This window comes from Cercospora beticola, chromosome 5, assembly GCF_033473495.1.
Source record: "Cercospora beticola chromosome 5, complete sequence".
Classification (NCBI taxonomy): domain Eukaryota; kingdom Fungi; phylum Ascomycota; class Dothideomycetes; order Mycosphaerellales; family Mycosphaerellaceae; genus Cercospora; species Cercospora beticola.
This window is the reverse complement of record NC_088939.1, coordinates 1,931,096-1,948,923: the sequence shown is the minus strand read 5'-3', so window position 1 is coordinate 1,948,923 and position 17,828 is coordinate 1,931,096. Positions and strand designations below refer to the sequence as shown.

General features: G+C 53.6%; 5 protein-coding genes across 5 annotated transcripts; 3 read left to right on the top strand and 2 right to left on the bottom strand.

Moving 5' to 3' along the window:
* Nucleotides 1–183: 183 nt before the first annotated feature.
* Nucleotides 184–4,214, top strand: RHO25_008019 (uncharacterized protein; the record flags this gene model as incomplete). Its single annotated transcript, XM_023600176.2, has 2 exons — nucleotides 184–1,757; nucleotides 1,811–4,214. 2 exons carry the CDS (start codon nucleotides 184–186, stop codon nucleotides 4,212–4,214), a joined length of 3,978 nt encoding a protein of 1,325 aa, XP_023449030.1.
* A 565-nt stretch (nucleotides 4,215–4,779) lies between these two features.
* On the bottom strand, nucleotides 4,780–9,354 carry RHO25_008018 (uncharacterized protein; the record flags this gene model as incomplete). Its single annotated transcript, XM_023600175.2, has 1 exon — nucleotides 4,780–9,354. The coding sequence occupies one exon, from the start codon at nucleotides 9,352–9,354 to the stop codon at nucleotides 4,780–4,782; it is 4,575 nt and encodes a 1,524-aa protein (XP_023449033.1).
* Nucleotides 9,355–9,740: 386 nt separating this feature from the next.
* Nucleotides 9,741–11,381, top strand: GUA1 (GMP synthase (glutamine-hydrolyzing); the record flags this gene model as incomplete). Its single annotated transcript, XM_023600174.2, has 1 exon — nucleotides 9,741–11,381. One exon carries the CDS (start codon nucleotides 9,741–9,743, stop codon nucleotides 11,379–11,381), a length of 1,641 nt encoding a protein of 546 aa, XP_023449307.1.
* An 845-nt stretch (nucleotides 11,382–12,226) lies between these two features.
* RHO25_008016 (uncharacterized protein) lies at nucleotides 12,227–12,718 on the top strand (the record flags this gene model as incomplete). Its single annotated transcript, XM_023600173.2, has 3 exons — nucleotides 12,227–12,280; nucleotides 12,340–12,534; nucleotides 12,602–12,718. 3 exons carry the CDS (start codon nucleotides 12,227–12,229, stop codon nucleotides 12,716–12,718), a joined length of 366 nt encoding a protein of 121 aa, XP_023449029.1.
* A 1,824-nt stretch (nucleotides 12,719–14,542) lies between these two features.
* On the bottom strand, nucleotides 14,543–16,720 carry RHO25_008015 (uncharacterized protein; the record flags this gene model as incomplete). Its single annotated transcript, XM_023600172.2, has 2 exons — nucleotides 14,543–15,772; nucleotides 16,154–16,720. 2 exons carry the CDS (start codon nucleotides 16,718–16,720, stop codon nucleotides 14,543–14,545), a joined length of 1,797 nt encoding a protein of 598 aa, XP_023449654.2.
* Nucleotides 16,721–17,828: the final 1,108 nt, after the last annotated feature.

The following is a 17,828-nucleotide window of genomic DNA, read 5'->3' as shown; positions in this document are numbered from 1 at the left end:
GGCCATTGATATTGCATTATCGACATACGCCTGCTAATCACATAGCGCGAACCACATCCTTGCACGCGGCACGGGGCTCTGCTGGTCCAGAGCTCACACCCATACACAGAGGAGATCGGAGGAGGATAGCGGAAAAGAGAACAGCCAGCGAACTCAACACGCCCTCCATCAGCGAGGAGGAGGATGGAGAGCGCAACGGGGCCAGCGGAAAAGGTGCCCGCCGTGCCCACCACCGCCGCCGGAGATGAGCAGGAGGCTGCGCTTGCAACGGCTGGACCAACACTTGCAGCAACAATAGCACCTCCCAAGCAGGATGTGCAGGACAATCAGGAGCAGCAGGAGGGGAGGGATTCGGACGAGGGAGAGAGTGACATCGACGAGCACAGCCGGCCAGGCAGCCCGCACAGCATCACCGTGTCGATAGCCAGCAGCATTGACAGCGACAGCGTGTCCACGCCAACCCAGGAGCTCGCCAAACCCGTCTTCATCGAGACCGTCACGCTGCACCACGAGCCCCTGGACGATCGTGCTTTGTCAACTTCTCCTCAGCCCGAGACGCCCACGGGCCCGCGAACGCCGACGACGCCCCATGATCCGACGCGCGACTCCATGGCTAGCTTCGCCCTGTCTGACACCAGCATGGACTGGAACAACCTGAGCACCGACACCATCGACGACGTGCTGGCCACGCCAAGAGTCAATGGCTCTCGCCGACACCTGCGCAAAGTTAGCAGCCTCGACATCCTGCAGAACAAGTTTGCCGACCTAGACAGGCCCAGCACGCTCTTTGACACCGACAAGGACGACGACTCTGCCGCCGCTCCGCCCATGTCTGCCATCGAGCTCGGCCAGACAGACAAAGACCTGCAGGGCTGGCAGCAGAGGGAGCACCAGCAGGAGCAACCCGTGGCACGTCGAGCGAGCAATGCCACCATTGACACCATCGACATGCTGGACCAGCCCTCCCTCACCCCGGTGACGCCGATGAGCAGGACCAGCAGCATTGGCACGCGCGACTCTGACAGCTCAGGGAGTGTGCAGGTGGATTGGCAAAAACTTGACAAGAATGAAGAGCAGGAGAAAGAGGACAAAGCGACACAGGAGGGTGCCGAGGACGATGCAACCGCATTCCTGCTGGCGCGACTCGAGCAGGAGAACGCAAAGTTCGCAGCAGACCCCAAGGCTTCCGCGAGCAAGCCTATACGCCGGAAGACGCGAGCCTACAGTCGCCCTCCAAGCATGGCGCAGCTGAAGAAGCTCGTGTCTGCGAGCGATGCACCTTCAATCCGATATAGCCTCGCGTCCGATACTGGGTTTCCGCCTTCGCCTCAAGAAACACCACCCATGACGGAGCTGGAGTTCTGGGTCGCACTCGTGCAGGACTACCCGAGCACTGCTGCCCGCCTGCCCACATTAACCACATCGAAGATCAGATCGGGCGTACCACCACCGTTGCGAGGCGTGGTATGGTCGTCCATGGCAGGCGCCAGAGACCGTGACCTGGAAGACGCCTACGAGCGGCTTTTGCACGAGAAGAGCTCCTACGAAGGCATCATCAATAAAGACGTGGGCCGCAGCTTTCCCGGAGTCGAACTATTCCGCGACGCAGATGGCGAAGGCCAGAAGATGCTAGGGCGAGTGTTGAAGTGCTTCTCGCTTCACGACAAGGACATTGGCTATTGCCAGGGCCTAGGCTTTCTGGTAGGACCGCTGCTCATGAATATGGGCGAGCGGGATGCATTCTGTGTGCTTGTTCGGTGAGTGTGTCCGCATGGTTGCACGCGTCCGGGCTTCACTAATTTCACTTTAGACTCATGGACCACTTCTCACTGCGTGCCTCGTTCCTGCCCTCTCTTTCGGGCTTGCATATGCGCATTTACCAGTTCTCCGCTCTTCTGAAACAGCATCACCCCAAACTCCAAGAACACCTGGCCAAGCATGGCATCGAGCCAGCGTACTTGTCCCAATGGTTCTTGTCATGCTTTGCCGTGTCCTGTCCGCTGAGCATGCTTTTCCGCATTTACGACGTCATTTTCGCCGAGGGCGCCAACGAGACCGTTATGAGAGTGGCGCTTGCTCTGATGAGGCGACACGAGGAGCGAATGCTTGCCACGGAGGAATTCGAGGAAGTCATGAGCCTCTTGCTGGGACGTGAGATGTGGGACTGCTATGGCGGTGACGCGGACGAGCTGGTAGACGACTTCACCTCTCTCGGAGACATCGTTACCCACGCGCGGCTGGCGGAGTTGGAGAAAGAGTTTGAGAAGCAGTCCGCCGAAGCTGTCGGCCAGAGTGCTGGCTTCTTGCCCACTGTGCAGGCTGCAGCATCTGGTTTCTTGGGACGACTCTGGGCTCCTGGACACGCTTCCACTCCCAGCAAGCCCGTCACAAATCACACGCACAATGCAAGCACCACCACGTTGTCACCTGAGACGGCCGACAGGGCTCAGGCACGGCCTGGCTTCTTCGGCAGACCTGGATCGTTCCTGAGGCGCACTCCGAGCAAACAAGACCTGACAGACGCACATGATAGCTCCAGCAGCGGCGACAGTGCGTCTACTAATGGCTCAAGCGCGGTCAGTCTGGCGTCTACCATCATCACAGAGCCAGATCCTCGTAACGACGTTCGGGAAAGCGTAGCTGACAACATGAGCACGAAATCGAAAGCAGATTCGCTGTATCCACAGACCTCATCTATGTTGGTCTCACAGCAGCGTGACTTGCAGGCCCAGATCGAGGATCTCCTTTTGGCCATGGGCGAGATGCAACGCGAACAAGCACAGCTCGCGGCTATGCTGCAGAAGGAGCGGGAGGATCGGAGTGAGGATCACAGAATAATGAGGCAGATGGTCACCAAACTTCGCAAGGACAAGGAAGATCGGAGAAGAACAATGCCGCCTCCACCCAAGAAGCTATCTCCACTGGAAGTGCCACTACCTAACAGTCGGCCGCTGAGCGTCGGAGACTGGACCGAAGTGCAAATAGAAGGTGTCGACAGCGCAACACCAGAAAAAGACGAGATGGAGGATCTTGTTCAACAAGCACAAGAGCGACTGCAGACCAATGTCCGGTTTTCTGTGGGCCTAGAAACCAAAGCCCACCTGCGAAGCACGCTTGCCCGGACTCGCGAGCAATTAGCCGCAGCTGAAGCGCAAGCACAAGATCTTGCCTTGCGGCTCGAAGCATCGCAGACTGCGATTTCCGCCGTACAGGACGAGAGCGACGATTTGCGAGCGGAGGTGAAGGAGTTGAGGATCAGGGTGGCTGATGAGTTCAAGTCGCGGCAGAAACTCGAACACAAAATCAGCGAGCTCAGCGCTCAAGCGCGATCCATCGAACGTAAAGAACGAATGGTGAGGGCAGAGAGCTTGCAGCAAGTACCGACGCTGGGCAATTCTTCCGACGTTCGCAGCAGGACTGCCAGCTCCCACAGCGTGCCCGGTGGACTGCGGGAGCTGAAGCTCGGCCGACGCGAATCCAGCTCATCTGTGCAGAGCGTGCGACATTCAATCCTGCGCAACACGTCGCCAATCGCAACAGACCTCGCTGCTCCGACTTTGCGAACGGAGTTCGCATCTCCAGAAGGCTCAACCGGTGTTTCGCCTTCGGACCTGATCTCTCCTGCTACAGATGCATCTGCTGGCGAACAGCTGAGTGCACCGACCGCCCGACGAGGCTTCTCGAAACGAACATCGTCACTTGCTACGCAAGACATCTTTGCAACGAAGCAACACGAGGCTGTGCCGGAAGAAGCGCTGCTGGTCGAGCTGGTGAATGCGAAAACTGCTGAGGCACAGGCATTACAAGAGCTCGACGAAGTCAAGAAAGCACTCTCTGTCTCGAAGCGAAAGCAAGAAGAGATGATGGCCCGTATGCAAGCGGAAATTGATGCCGTAAAGGCGGAAGCCAAACTCGCAGCCGACAAAGCTGATGCAGCTAGCAAAGCTGGCGAGCAGGATGCCACAGGCACATCTACGCTCGCTGCCGCCACGCAGATATTCTCGTTGCCAACGACGCCTTTTAGCAACCCTCTAGCGAGCGTGGCGTCGTCCGGAAAGAACACGCCCGCGAGCACAACACCGTCTGACGAGAAGTCCGACGAACTTCACGTAGCCAAGAAGCCCGACGCCCCTACACCTGGCGGCTGGTTCTGGCAGCGGCGAACAGCATCTAAGAGCTCCAACGTGAGCCCGGCTGCGGAAGAGCCGAAGTGATTCGTTTCTCGAAGGCAAAACATGCCTGACAAACCTTTCTACTTTCAGCTTCGAAGAAATGTAATGTCTTGATGTGGAAAATTTTTGGGCTTTTTTGGGCGTGCCATGAACGATGGCTTTTGTGCATAGTAGGCGAGGAGGCAGTCGCTGAACCAAGTTCAGTCTGAACTATTAGTGTGTAGCATAGTGTATGAACCAACAAGACGTGTTGTATCGTCAGCTTCTTCGATGTCTTCCAACAACTTGTCCATTCGAGTGCCAGGTTCTGCACGTATCGCATTGGTTTAAAAGTGCGACATGTTATATACGCGATGGCACAGAAACTCCGACATGACAAGAACATAGAAGACGCCTTTACTGGTTTGTGGAATGATACAGCGAGGCAGCAAAGGTGGAGTAGACTTATCGTGCTTAGGTCAATATCTGGCAAGAGAGACTAGTGTCATTCATTGCGGTATAGGCAAGGGTATCCTTAGAGCCTAACTGAGAGGCGAAGAATCAGAATTGTAACGGAGAGCCGCTAAGGCGCGCAACTCATAACGGGTTGTCTCATCTCCTCATTCACTCACTGCCACACGCAAACCATGCCGCTCCGGTCTGCACTAATCACCATTCCAAACGGCCTCTCCAGCATCTTCACATCCGTGATCAGATCCAAATGCCCTCTCATCAGATTCTGACTCGCCAATCGAATCGTCTCGTATCTGCCGGCAGCCTTGTTCGCCGAAGATCCAGCAATCTTCTTCCCTGAAGGTGAGTTGACCACGCTGGCGCTCACAGTGGCATCGGGTGGCTTCTCAGATAAGAGGCGACAATCCATGCTCAGCTGACTGAAAGTGTAGACAGGCTTCTCGTCAGGGGAGGAAGCGCCGCAGACGAGACGACAGCCTTCTAGGCGATCAGTATCCCAGAATCGAACCTTGCCGTCGGGCCCGCCGGTGATCGCATAGGAATGCTGGACATCCGGATCCTTGACAGAAGGCTGCGCTCCAAAGAACGAAACAGTATGATGAACAGCTTTCGTGCTGCTCTCTGCTGCGATCCGACCGAGCAGGCCATCGCGCTCGTCCTCCACATTCTTGAGCTCGTAGTCTCGTATGTTGTTTCGTTCCTCTCCACCAGGAAATGAGGGTCGAATCACTTCCAGACATATGCCCTTCTCCGCGTCCCAAACGGTGATCTCGCCAGGACCTGTCCCTCCTGTCACACAGAACCTATTACGTTTTGAGGATCGCCGGCTGGGATGTAGCTGCAAGCGAGTTATGGGCGTTGCATTGGGGAAGGTCCATGATCGCAGCCTGCAATGGAATCGTATGTCCCAGAGATCTAACACTCCCAAGGACGTGCCCACGATCAGCCAGTCATGTTTGCGGCCCATGCAGAAAGAGGTTGGCGTCCCATGATGTGGCGGATTTTGCAAATCGAAGATGATAGACATGTATCGCAAGTCGATAGCCAATATGCGCCCCAGGTTTGTAGCAAGTACTAATGTGCTTGCCGACTCGCCTCGAAAGTGCTCGGAGAAGACTGCATGCTCTCCGGCCGCGTTTGTCGTTGGCACATGCCACTCTCTGATGATGCGAAGTTTGCCATAGCGAGTTGACTTGTCTTGTGACTCGTGGACGTCCACTCTCACGACGTGCACTGAGCCGTCAGAGCCAGCGCAGACGAAAGAGTGCGTCGCGTCGACAAAACAGAGACTGGTAACAGTCACGCCAGGCCCGAGCCTGTAGGACTGCCGTGAGCGATAGGTTACATTTCGTTCCAGTCGCGAGGTATCCCAAACTCTGATTGATCCGTCTTCTGACGCAGTCAAGAAGAAGACGTGATCTGGTGCAACAGCAATGTGTGTCACTTTCGCAGTGTGCTCGCCAAGCACCGCCACCAATCTGCCCTGCGGCCTCCATGGCCCAGGGCTTGGGTGATTTGCGTTCATCGGAATCACGCCGTTGGCGGGTTGCACAAAGGGACCGAAGTCTGCCGCATCGATAGGGAAGTTGTCCACGTAGACGGCATCGAGGAGTTTCAAGACTGTTGGGTCGCTTCCAGTGTAGGTGTGGCCTAGCCGCTGACTCGCTGTTCTCTCCAACGCTTTCCGTCTCTCTGAGACCTCTGGCACAGGTGAAGCCCGACGACTTGACGACTGCGGTCGGTCTAACTTCCCATGCGCCGTCGTATCATTCGTTGCCACCGCAGGTTGAGCTTTCCCTGCAGCGCCAAGAAGGCCAGCCGCATTGCCCTTTTGTCGTAAAGCATGGTCCACGTTGCCTAGTAGGCCGATTCCAGAATTTGGAGAAGACGAAAGACTGCCTGACTGATTGTGCTTCAATCCGGATAGGCGACGGGTGGCCTCAGGTATCGACACAGGAGCCTGTGTTTGAGCATCTGTCCTACTGTCCTCAACAGAACTGCTCTCCGGCGCTGCCACTTGCTTGCCTTCGGCTTTGGATGCCTCTTCTATAGCTTCGGCGATCGTTCGATTCTGTTTCTCAACTTTTTGCTCATACGCCTTGAGGTCTGTGTCAAATATGACGGTCCGAGGCTGAACTCCGAGTTTAGACAAGCTGATGAGTTGGTCGTATATGCTGTCCTTCTCGTCCGAGTCGCCTCGTTTGACGCGTTGAGCAGACCTCCACAAATACTCGCGGAATGCCAGAATTTTCATCTCATCCTCGCTCCTCATTCCAGCATTACGCAGCCGCCCTAGCCATTGTTCGTCCTCATCGGTCTTGGGTATTTTTGCTAGTGCCTTCGGACCAAGCTCGGCCACTGAGGATTGCGGCGGCATTTGACCTGTCGCGGCGTACGAAAGTTGCTTCGAGTCTCTTGCGGTCTTCCAGAACAAGCTTTTGTCAACTTTGCCTGCCCACTGTGCAGCAAGGTCAAGTACAGTCCTCGGGATAGGCTTCTTCAGAGCATCCAGCAATTCTGATTCTGAAAGCGTTCCCACGGGTACCTTCAAGTATGGCTGAATCAATGGCGCAACAAGGATTCGTATGTCAGCCAGCGATAAGTAGGTTGTCGCTGCTGCAACAAAGTGCGAAGCCGCTTCCTTGATCCAGATATTCGGATGCATCTCGAAGCGGGCAACAGTGTCCATAAGCTCCCAAGTCTTTGCACGTTGCAATAAGCCGACCTCGGCCATGGTTGCCAAAGACCGGAGCGCCTGCTCAACGACAAACTCCTGCGGATCAGTCAAGGCTTGAAGCATGAGTGGCAGCACAAAGTTTTCCACGTTGGCACTGCCAATGTACACTGCAATGCCGACTATGGTTTTGAAGAAGGCGCATTTGAGCAGCCAGTCTTGGTCGTTCAAGTAGGTATTCAGATGACTCAGGATGACATCGGCGGATCTGGCTTCACCGAAGAACACGCATAGACTCGGAACAGATGTCAAAAATGCTCGTCGAACTGAGTTGTCTGTGTCTGTGAGAAAGACTTTGGTCTGGGCTTCGAATTGCTCCTGCAGAGCCGTGCGTGCTGTGTCGTACGCATCCGCGCTAGTGACAGAATCTGCGCCCATGTCGTCTCTCTCGGTTGAAGAAAGTGAGCCTCCTACTCTTAGCGCTTGCGTGACATCCAGAAAGCGCGAAGCGGTTTCAGCAAGGCTTGCAAGGCAAGCTGCGTATGTCGCTCGAACCAGCGGAGTATGTAAGAAGCCATTGCTCTTTACGAACATCTGCAATCTGGGAAAGATGTATTGTGTAAAGAGAGAAGAGTTGATAGGGGCGACTACTCTGACCAGGGCCAGAAGTTGCGTCATCGTCCGGAGGCCAGCAACTTGAACCATCTCGCTGAAATCGTCCAGTAAAGGCATCAGGTATGGCAAGATCCTATCCAGCTTGGCTTCATCAGGCACGTGCTCGGCGAACGCCAGCAGGAGCTCACAAGCTCGCATTTTTGAGGCTGCTCGAGCCGAGCTCCGCATTGAGGCCGTTATCACATTCAGCAAGATGAACGTACCGTTGTCTCCTTCTTCCATATCAGCTGCGTGAGCGGTGTGGCGGCTGTTTGGCAAATCGACCTGAAGAGGGAAAAGGCCGCGAAGATAGGAAGCTTGCGGCGCCACAAGTTCCGGCAGTGTGGCATTGCCATATCCGAGTGACACTGATAGCATCTCGAAATCTTCATAGATCTTGTCGATCCGCGCATCAGCTTCACCATTGTTGAAATCGTCGGAGGGTATCGGCTTGTGCCCAAAGCCAGGATTTGTGATTTCTCGCATCAAGGTGTGAAAGTGGTTGTAGAAATACAACGGAAACACCTTTCCCTTGTACTCCTCGAGGTAGTCATCCGCATGCCAACGATCGGACGGATCTAGCTTGATCATGCTAGTGATCATGGCACGCACTTGATCGTCGTCTATCTTGCTGAGCAATGATACGGTCGGGTCGTATTCACCTCGCTTGTACCTGTACATCTGAGTGAGAGTGAAAGTTGAGGATTCAGTGAAGAGTTCAGCCAAAACACAGCCAAGGCTGAAGACGTCCATGTTCCACTGTACCACATCGTCGTCTTGTGGCCGCTGACCAGGCATGAAGAAGCGTTCCGGTGCAAGATTGCATATACGACGTCCCGAGGTGTCGTAGTAGAATGTGAAGTCCGCAGGGTTGTCCTCGGGCAGATAGACGGGCTTGAAAGCTGACGCGAAGTCGGTCAAGTAGACCCATCCCCAAGACGTTACCAGCACGTTCTCGGACTTGATGTCGCCATGATAGACTCCCCGATCGTGGCAGTCTTTGACGGCGCACAACAGCTGATAAGCGATCCATTTCTTCTCGACCTCTTCCAAGAAAGGGCGAATGCTGACGCGATCGTAGAGCGACGTGTGGATGAATTGGCGGACTAGTACACCGATGGTGTTCGTCTCTCGGATCCTGGCATAGGACAGGACATTGGGGATATCCCTCAATAGCTTTCGTTCTTGCTTCAGGGCTTTGGCATACTTGGCGAACGAGACTTTGGAATCGACCTTGTTGCACACCTTCACGACAACCACACCCGTGTGATGTCGGGCGCGGACAGTGCGGAGGAAGCGCGGCCCTCCTAGCGGCTTCTCAAAGGTCAAGTCGGATGATTCCGATGTCTCTATGACACTGGGCCCCGCCGGCAGCGTGATCGATGAGTTTCCTTGTCCCATGCTTTAAGGCTCTCGCACCGCCGAGTGCCGTAGGAAGTGTCGTGGTTCTTGCTGAAAGCGACTGCCAGACATGTTGGTTCTGGATGACAAGACGAGACGCGGCAAACCAAGGTCGCAAACAAATCTCAGTATGTGCAACTGCAGATCTCCGTGTGTTGGTGTCTGATGGCGGTCATGTCGGCGCCTGATGCGTCCGCGTGTTGGAGTACGCGATGAAGTGACACGGACGTGAGATCTGTGACCACGACTTCTGGCTATCACAAGCGAGGTCCCTTATCGGGCCCCTCGATGCACGTCGCGGTGGAAGAATTTCTTGCGAATCGGAGTCAATACAACCAACACTCACTCATCCTACCAAATTCCTAATAAATACAATTTCAGCCAACATGGCCACGACCAACGGCGTCACCAATGGCGACCTACCTGCGGCTCCTCACAAAACCTTCGACACCATCCTCGTGCTTGACTTCGGGTCGCAATACACGCATCTCATCACGCGTCGGCTTAGAGAGCTCAATGTCTACTCAGAAATGCTGCCGTGCACGCAAAAGTTGAAAGACCTCGACTTCAAGCCAAAAGGCATCATCCTCTCTGGCGGGCCATACTCTGTCTACGCTCCTGACGCTCCACACGTTGACGACGCCATCTTTGATCTTGACGTTCCCATTCTCGGCATCTGTTATGGCCTGCAGGAGCTCGCCTGGCACTTTGGAAAGGGCGTTGCTGCAGGTGAAAAGAGAGAATACGGCAAGGCCACCCTACAGTTGCAGAAGCATGCAGACAAGAACTCCCACATCGATCAACTGTTCGAAGGGCTAGAGAATGAGGTGGTTTGGATGTCGCACGGCGACAAAGTGTCGAAGCTGCCCGACAATTTCCACACAATTGCCAGCACTGCCAATGCACCATTCGCCGGCATTGCACACGACACAAAACACCTCTATGGGATTCAATTCCATCCAGAAGTGTCGCACACGCCCAAGGGCATTACATTGATCAAGAACTTTGCTGTTGGAATCTGCAAAGCGCAGACGAATTGGACAATGGGCGCATTCGTGGATCAAGAGGTTGCCCGAATCAGGACCCTGGTCGGAGACAAGCAGCAGGTCATCGGTGCTGTCAGTGGAGGCGTCGACTCTACTGTAGCCGCGAAACTGATGCAGACTGCGATCGGTGATCGCTTTCACGCAGTCATGGTTGACAACGGCTGTCTGCGCTTGAATGAGGCCAACGAGGTCGAAGCGACTCTCAAGGAAGGTCTCAAGGTCAACTTAACAGTCATCGACGCCAAGGATCGTTTCCTCGGAAAGCTCTCCGGCGTCTCAGACCCAGAGAGGAAGCGCAAGATTATTGGCAACGAGTTCATCGAGATCTTTCAGGAGGAAGCGAAGAAGATTGCCGCTGCCGCTGAGAACACCGAACGTGCTGGCAAAGTCGAATGGTTTCTGCAAGGCACTCTGTACCCGGACGTCATCGAATCCATTTCGTTCAAGGGACCTAGTGCCACGATCAAGACGCACCACAACGTCGGCGGTCTTCCCGAGAAGATGGACCTCAAGCTCATCGAGCCTCTTCGCGAATTGTTCAAGGACGAGGTCCGCGCTCTTGGTACCGAACTCGGTATTCCAGAGAATCTAGTCTGGCGACACCCCTTCCCTGGTCCTGGCCTCGCAATTCGCATCATTGGTGAAGTCACTCCTGACCGAATTCGCATCGCTCAAGAGGCGGACAAGATCTGGATTGAGGAGATCAGGAAGGCTGGCTTTTACCGGGAGATCTCCCAAGCGTACGCTGCAGTTCTTGGCGTCAAGTCCGTGGCTGTGGTTGGTGATCAGAGATTGCATGGCGAGATTGTTCATTTGCGGGCCGTGCAAACCACCGATTTCATGACCGCCAACGTCTTCACGGGGGCGCCGATGGACTGGTTCGCGAGCGTCAGCGATCGCATTGCCAATGAGGTGCAAGGCGTGGCGAGAGTGGTGTATGAGACGACCAGCAAGCCTCCTGCTACGATCGAACTGGAGTAGGGAAAGATGGTACATTGACCTGGTAAAGAACCTAGCGAGGCGTTTGGGCGATGAAAATATGATGCATTAGAGCAAGGATACATAGACCGAAGGACAAGGCTACGATCCAATGATACCCCAGGAATGAATTTTGGTTTGATCAGATGTATCTGCAGTCCCTCTCAATACCGAGGTACGGCCTTTGCAAGATTGATGATTTGTGTACTGTATTCTGGTGGCTATGAGACTAACTAGGCGTTGACGGACAGGCAGTTCTCATAAGCCAATCGGCGGCAGCCGGCGCTAACTGACGTTCGCATGTACGCACTCTCTTCTTGTACGTACGCTCACTGGTACGCACGCTGCACACGCCAAGATTTCCTCTTCAGCTTCACATGTTCCTGTATCGCGGAGAGACCACTTTTTCGATGCACAAGTCAGCCTGGCCATAAGAATTGCGCCTCAAACGATATAAGATATTCGACGTCCACGGGGCCGGCCGTGCGCCTTCAGGTCACGATCAGTCGCTCGTAAACATGGTCTTCTGCCCCGGCCGGTGCCCAAGATGTCATAGTCGGCATGGCATCCATCTGTTGAAACGACATTTCACGATGAACTTGTCGTGCTGTGATGCAGTCGACTCCACCAGTGCAAGCCGTGCTCAGCGGGCGTTCCTGAACATCCAAGCCATTTCTGTGGATCATGACGACAAATTGTGATGTCACCTCCAAGTGAAAGTTCCACGGTTTTAATAGCAGTCTCGTGCTCCATTCCACTGCTCTGCATCTTTGCTCACACACCACGAATTCGAACGTGGAAAGCTTCTTCCAACACATATCGCATCTCCTCGATCACCACACATCACAATGTCTTCTCAATCCAACGTTGGTGACCGCCGCACATACGAGGCTGGCGACCAGGTACGCATTACCCCACCACCCCTCCTTCATGAGACTAGGTGACTGACTCTTTTCCTCAGAGAAACTACAAGGACTCTGAGCTTCGCGAGGCCGACCGCTACAACGAGGGCAAGGAGAACTCGCACAAGCCAAACGACCCAAAGGATGAGCGCTCCATCGCCAACCGCCTAGCGAACGAGGAGAAGAAGGAGAAGGAGTCAGAGGGTGAGAAGGACCAGGAGACTCTGGAGAGCAAGATTGATTCAACGAAGCCAGTAAGTCAACACGTACACGGCTGCTTCACTAAAGCACGCCAATACTAACACAATCTCTTCCTACCAGGCCATCAACCACGGCAACGAGCCATCAAAGGGCGCTAAGATTGACCAAGAACTCAAGGAGGAAGAGGAGGCCGAGCTCAAGAAGAAGGGCAACTTCGGTCCAGCTGCTGCGAACTAGATTGTTCACGGACCCACTTCCAACAGCACTTTACTACAATTCAGCATTGGCGTAAGGAAATAGGGCATTGGGCTGCCTTCTGCGCTCGACACCAGCGCTTTACGATTAGATGTGTAGATGATAGCTTCACTCGAGCATGAGCATAAGAAATGCTTGCTGGCATATGACTTGCCCTCGATGTAATACAAGACATTGGACTCTTGTCAAGACATTACCTTTTTTTTTCTCTCTTGTGTCATGGCTTGCATGCCTACACTTTCCACAGCTGACCAAATCCTGTGCCTTTGACAAACTGTAGCCTCTCGCTACTTCGATCGACGTTCCAACGCCCACAAACTTGCAGTCATCGCTCACTCGAATTCGCATGATGTCGAGCGAAACCATCTAGTAAGAAGAGTGCTCGATCGACTTTCACCAACATCATCACGACTTGCATCTCTCACCTCCTCCCTTTCCGGCCAACATCTACTCCATCAACCTCCAACAACTCAACGAATTTCCTCGGAATACAAACGACCGCGAACCACTCCTCACTATCTCTCCGATGATTCCACCAATCCAACCCTTGCGTCGCACAATCCGTCGAGAAAACCACACACTCCCAACCCGGTGATCTCAGGATTGGGAATCTGATCTTCTCGGCTTCCCCTGCAATGCTTCTGCCATCGTTGCCGCTCACTCCAGCAACTTCCACATATTCCCATTCAAATTTACTCAGATCGATTTTGTACGTCCGGACATCACTTCGGCGTTTTTTGTATAGTCTTCTGCGATGTTCTGAGGAGGCCCAGGTGGATGATGTGGTTGTTGATATCAGCAAGGGCCGGGATGGGGCTCCATATTCTTCGGTATGTTCTTCTGAAGTGTTGGATGAGGAGGATGATAAAGAAGATGATGATGAAAGTAAGAATTGTTCGCTTGGTGAGGTGAAGTGTCGGTCAAGTGTCGCGGTAGAAATGATATCCTCCCAAGAAGCTCCCGTATGAGTTCCCGTGTCGAAATCTCCCGAAGATGAATTGGCTCGAATATGTGATGTGCTATCCGTGACGCGATAGAGGTATTGCGGATTTGGCGGTGGTGGAATTGTATGTGTGATCGGCATGTTTAGTTGACGTGGCTGCGAGAGAGGTGAAAGAGGGGAAGGACGCGCAATTGTCTGCTGATGAGTACGGGCTGAAGTCTCCATTGTCCTTCACCTACCCAAGCCACATCTCACTCCTCCCCGACATAACTCCCCGGCTGAACAGCCCATTGGACACTTTACATCCGAATGTGGCATTCCAGTCACACGACAACGACAAGGCTCATCGTGAGCTCAAAGCTCTATAAGCCTACAAGATTCAAACGAGCGTTATCAAACTTCTGGAATTGCCGGAGACAACATCATGATGATTCCTGGGACTGCTCGGTAATGGTGATGCTATCCTGGTATCTGGGAACTTGTCGTCAGTGCTTTAGGACACCGCTCCGATACATTCTGGCGTTGTGACTGGTCCCGATAAGGAAGCTTGGATTTGGAGGGAGGGAGATGCTAGCGGTGTTGGTTCTCTCGCGAGACCCCCGTGTTCTAGCTTTGCGGATCTGTTTCCGCTTTCTGGGACACCCTGGTCGGAGAAGTGGCGGGCCTTGCTCTCGGCCGGTGCTGCTGGTGATGCCGATGTCGATCGGGCCGAGTTTAATGTTTCGGGAGAACAGTGGTGCTCGTACTGTCAAAAGTGAGATGAGTGCAAAGTCGAGGATGTCCTGTTCAGAGTTTCAGATCAGGCCGGGACTCATTGGTTGTCGTGCTTGCCCTATCACGATAGACTTCATGTCATTGTTCTGTCATGGTCTCTTGCACTCTTCCGCGCCCTGCCAATACCCCTGCCAATTGAATTTGAAGCATTCGTCGCCCCAGCTCCACCAACCAGTGACGAGATGTCTGGCAAAGACTTCTAGGACATTTCCGTTCGTCCCGACCAATGTCTCGATCATCTTCTTCAAGCATGGTTTCCTCGAATGCAAGTCTGGCACAGCTATCATGACTCTGCGCGTGATATTTCCAGCCTCTGCCGTACCTGTGACTTTCTTCTTGCCAACGAGAAGAACCTCATAAGGCTTCTTTCCATTCCACATACCTTCAAGTGGCGTGACAGGCTCTCCATGTACTGTAGTCTTCAACCAAATCCATTCTTCACATAAATCAACACCCCAATGCTCAAACAGACCTCCAGGACCAAGTACCAAGGCCCGTATGGCAGCTTTATTCGTGATCCAAACGCCCACATAACCTGTTTCCGAAAGTAATTGTGATAGATTCATGTTCAACAGTAAATTTGAAATATCTTGCAAAGTCGAAATCGTTGCATATGAAGTTCCTGGAGTCTTGTGTGTCCGCTTCACTGAACGATTCGGCCAAGGTGGATCCAGGAGAATGAAGTCGAACTTGAGCTTTCGCTGCTCGACTATGTCGTGGAACACTTCAGTATTTGAACAATTTGCCAAAAAGAAAGTCGCATCCGCTGGTATGCGGAACCCATAGTCTGTGGAACTGGCAGTGTTCAAATCATGATGCGTCAAAATCATCGTGCCAGCGTTTCTGCTGTAGTTCCATAGATGGGACCCAGGCTCGTATTCGCCGTCTTCGATGCCTTCCTCTCTCCCAAAGCGGACGTCCGGAGGTGTGAGACATGGCTGTGTTATGTTCCGGAGAATATTTGTGGGCAATTCGCTGCTCCGATTATCCGCGAGGACATCACTTGCCTTGCGCTTAGCATTGCGCACACCTCTGGACGAGATGAAAGGCCGCTCTTGGCACCAACCATCTTTGTGGCAAGACCGAACCTCGTCTAGAGCTCGCTGGAGCAAAGTATGGTATTCTTGGTGTAGAAAATCGTCCGCGGCGCTGTTTGCAAGGCTTTTGACAGTTCTTGTATTGTTGCATTTCTGAGCCGGGAAAGGCGTCTCCAACGCTACCACTGACAGCATGAAATCCGTGCAAGGCCCCTCTTTCGTGCTTTGCGCTGCTGCAATTGATCGCGGGATATCAATCAGGATAATGGTGTTCTCAGCATTCTGCCAGAGAATGTCAGACGCCATTATGCAAGAGACACATGTACTGATTGGGACACTGCAAGTCAACGCACCCTCCTGCCATGGTGCGGTCGTGCTTGCTGATGTGAGGCGTACTGGGTTGGGAAGGCAAGAGGAAGGAATTCGCTCCCAGACAAAATTGGCAGCTGGATGGTGATTATGCAGAGTTATTGACTTTGTTATCTACATTTCACGTCCTTCTCCAGGTCACGACGTGCTCTACATCCACCACGTCAACACCACGATCACCGTAGCGCCTGCCCATCCAACCTTTCCTCTCAATCTCGCTCCATCCCCTGAATACACAAAGTCTCGACATTTGTCTCCCCAACCTAGATTCAATCTTGTGGTAGCATCACCCACCAAGAAGCTCTTCACGCTGAACGCAGCGACGTTGCATTGACCATCGCTGACGCAGCTATATGCATACCACGGCCGGGTGTTCTGTCCTTCAGAAGCGGAAATCTCGATGGCGTTTTCGCAGTTCTGCCCAGAGTACAGCTGGAATAGCCGAGCTGCCGTGTTGTCTGGCAGATCGTCCTCTTCACTGCCTTGTGAGCGCGACACCGGAAAGCTTTGCTGATAATAGACATGACTGTAGTTTGCCGCGGGGTCGAAAGCTTCTTGGTTCGACAGGACATAATGTACGAGGGAAGGATCGCCCGACGTTGTGAAGCCTGTGGGCACCGTGAACGTGTTGTTTCCGCTGTCTGAGCCTCGGAAGACTTCGTCGAGATTGAAGCAATGATTCAAAATAGGAACGTCGGCAGTAGTGAATGTCACCGCTCCGACTTCTGACGCATTAGACGATGATGCGCAGCTTTCACTGATAGCTGGCGAAAAAGCGATTGTCAGGTTCGATGACTGTGCTTGTCCGTAGGGGGAAAAGACGAGAAGCGACCACAGCACTAAGCCTCGGAAATTCTGCATCGCGAGTGGGGAACTGCGGGCCAGAGGGTTGATCAAGACTGATTCCTGGAGGTCAGGTCTGAAAGTCCGGCGGAACAATGTTTGGAGCCTTGGAGGTGAGATAATTGCCAGAGAGAGACCGAGGGAGAACTTTGACCATAACCACCCATGCCAAGATGCTGGTCATACTTCCTTAGCTGATGGATCAATATGCATGATCACAATGACCCGTGACCAAGAGCGAAGCGCTTCCTATCAACGCATGTGATCCTGTTTTATCGCTTCAGTGAGTGCTACGCCCTTCGGGCCATCGCTTGCCTGGAGAGGCGTAGCACATTCGCAATGAATGCATAGGCAAACCACGAGCACAACCAATGCGAGCACCACTTGGAGTGCGAAAGTCTATCACGATCATGCCGTCCAAAGTCTTTGGGGTTTGGTCGCTTATTACCGTATGCAGCAGGCCAGCGCGCTTGGCTCCGGGGAATTGAAGTAGAGGTCTGACCTACCTTGACCCTAGCGTCTGTGCCGCAATATTGCAGCCAATGCCAACAGGACCGCTTTCTGAGAAGTGCGAGGGAAATGACGTGACGCAGAGACCTATGATTGAGAAGACTGTTGCCAATTTTATCGTCGCGGGAATATGCAGAGGTTGGTATCCAGAAATGCTTCTCGAATAACGCCAGAGCGTGACGATCATTGGCACCCATCGACGCGAAAGTCCAACACCAGGATTCTTGAGGCCAGAGGCCAAGGCCCGAATCAAGAGAGGTTGTATGCACTGCGTTTGGCATGCGTTGTATCACGAGCCTCACGGGCACCTCGATGTCAGGCAGAAGCAAGAAGCGTCCAGGAATGTAGATAGTCCTGGCGGACAAGACCCAAGTTCCCTCGTTGTCATCAGTCCCAGAATAAGTCGCCAACATCTTCCATCTCTTTCCCGGCTCTACACGCTAGCCCGTAGAAACGTAGCCATGGCATTATTGGCGCTGAACACGCTTGGTGCCATCGCCTTCGACGATGTAGAGTGATGGCCGCAGGCGGCAGCCTCGTGAATGAAGGAGGACCAGATCAGTGGGTGGATGGGAAGAATCGATGGACGCGAGTGGGCTGTCTTTACAGTGTAGTT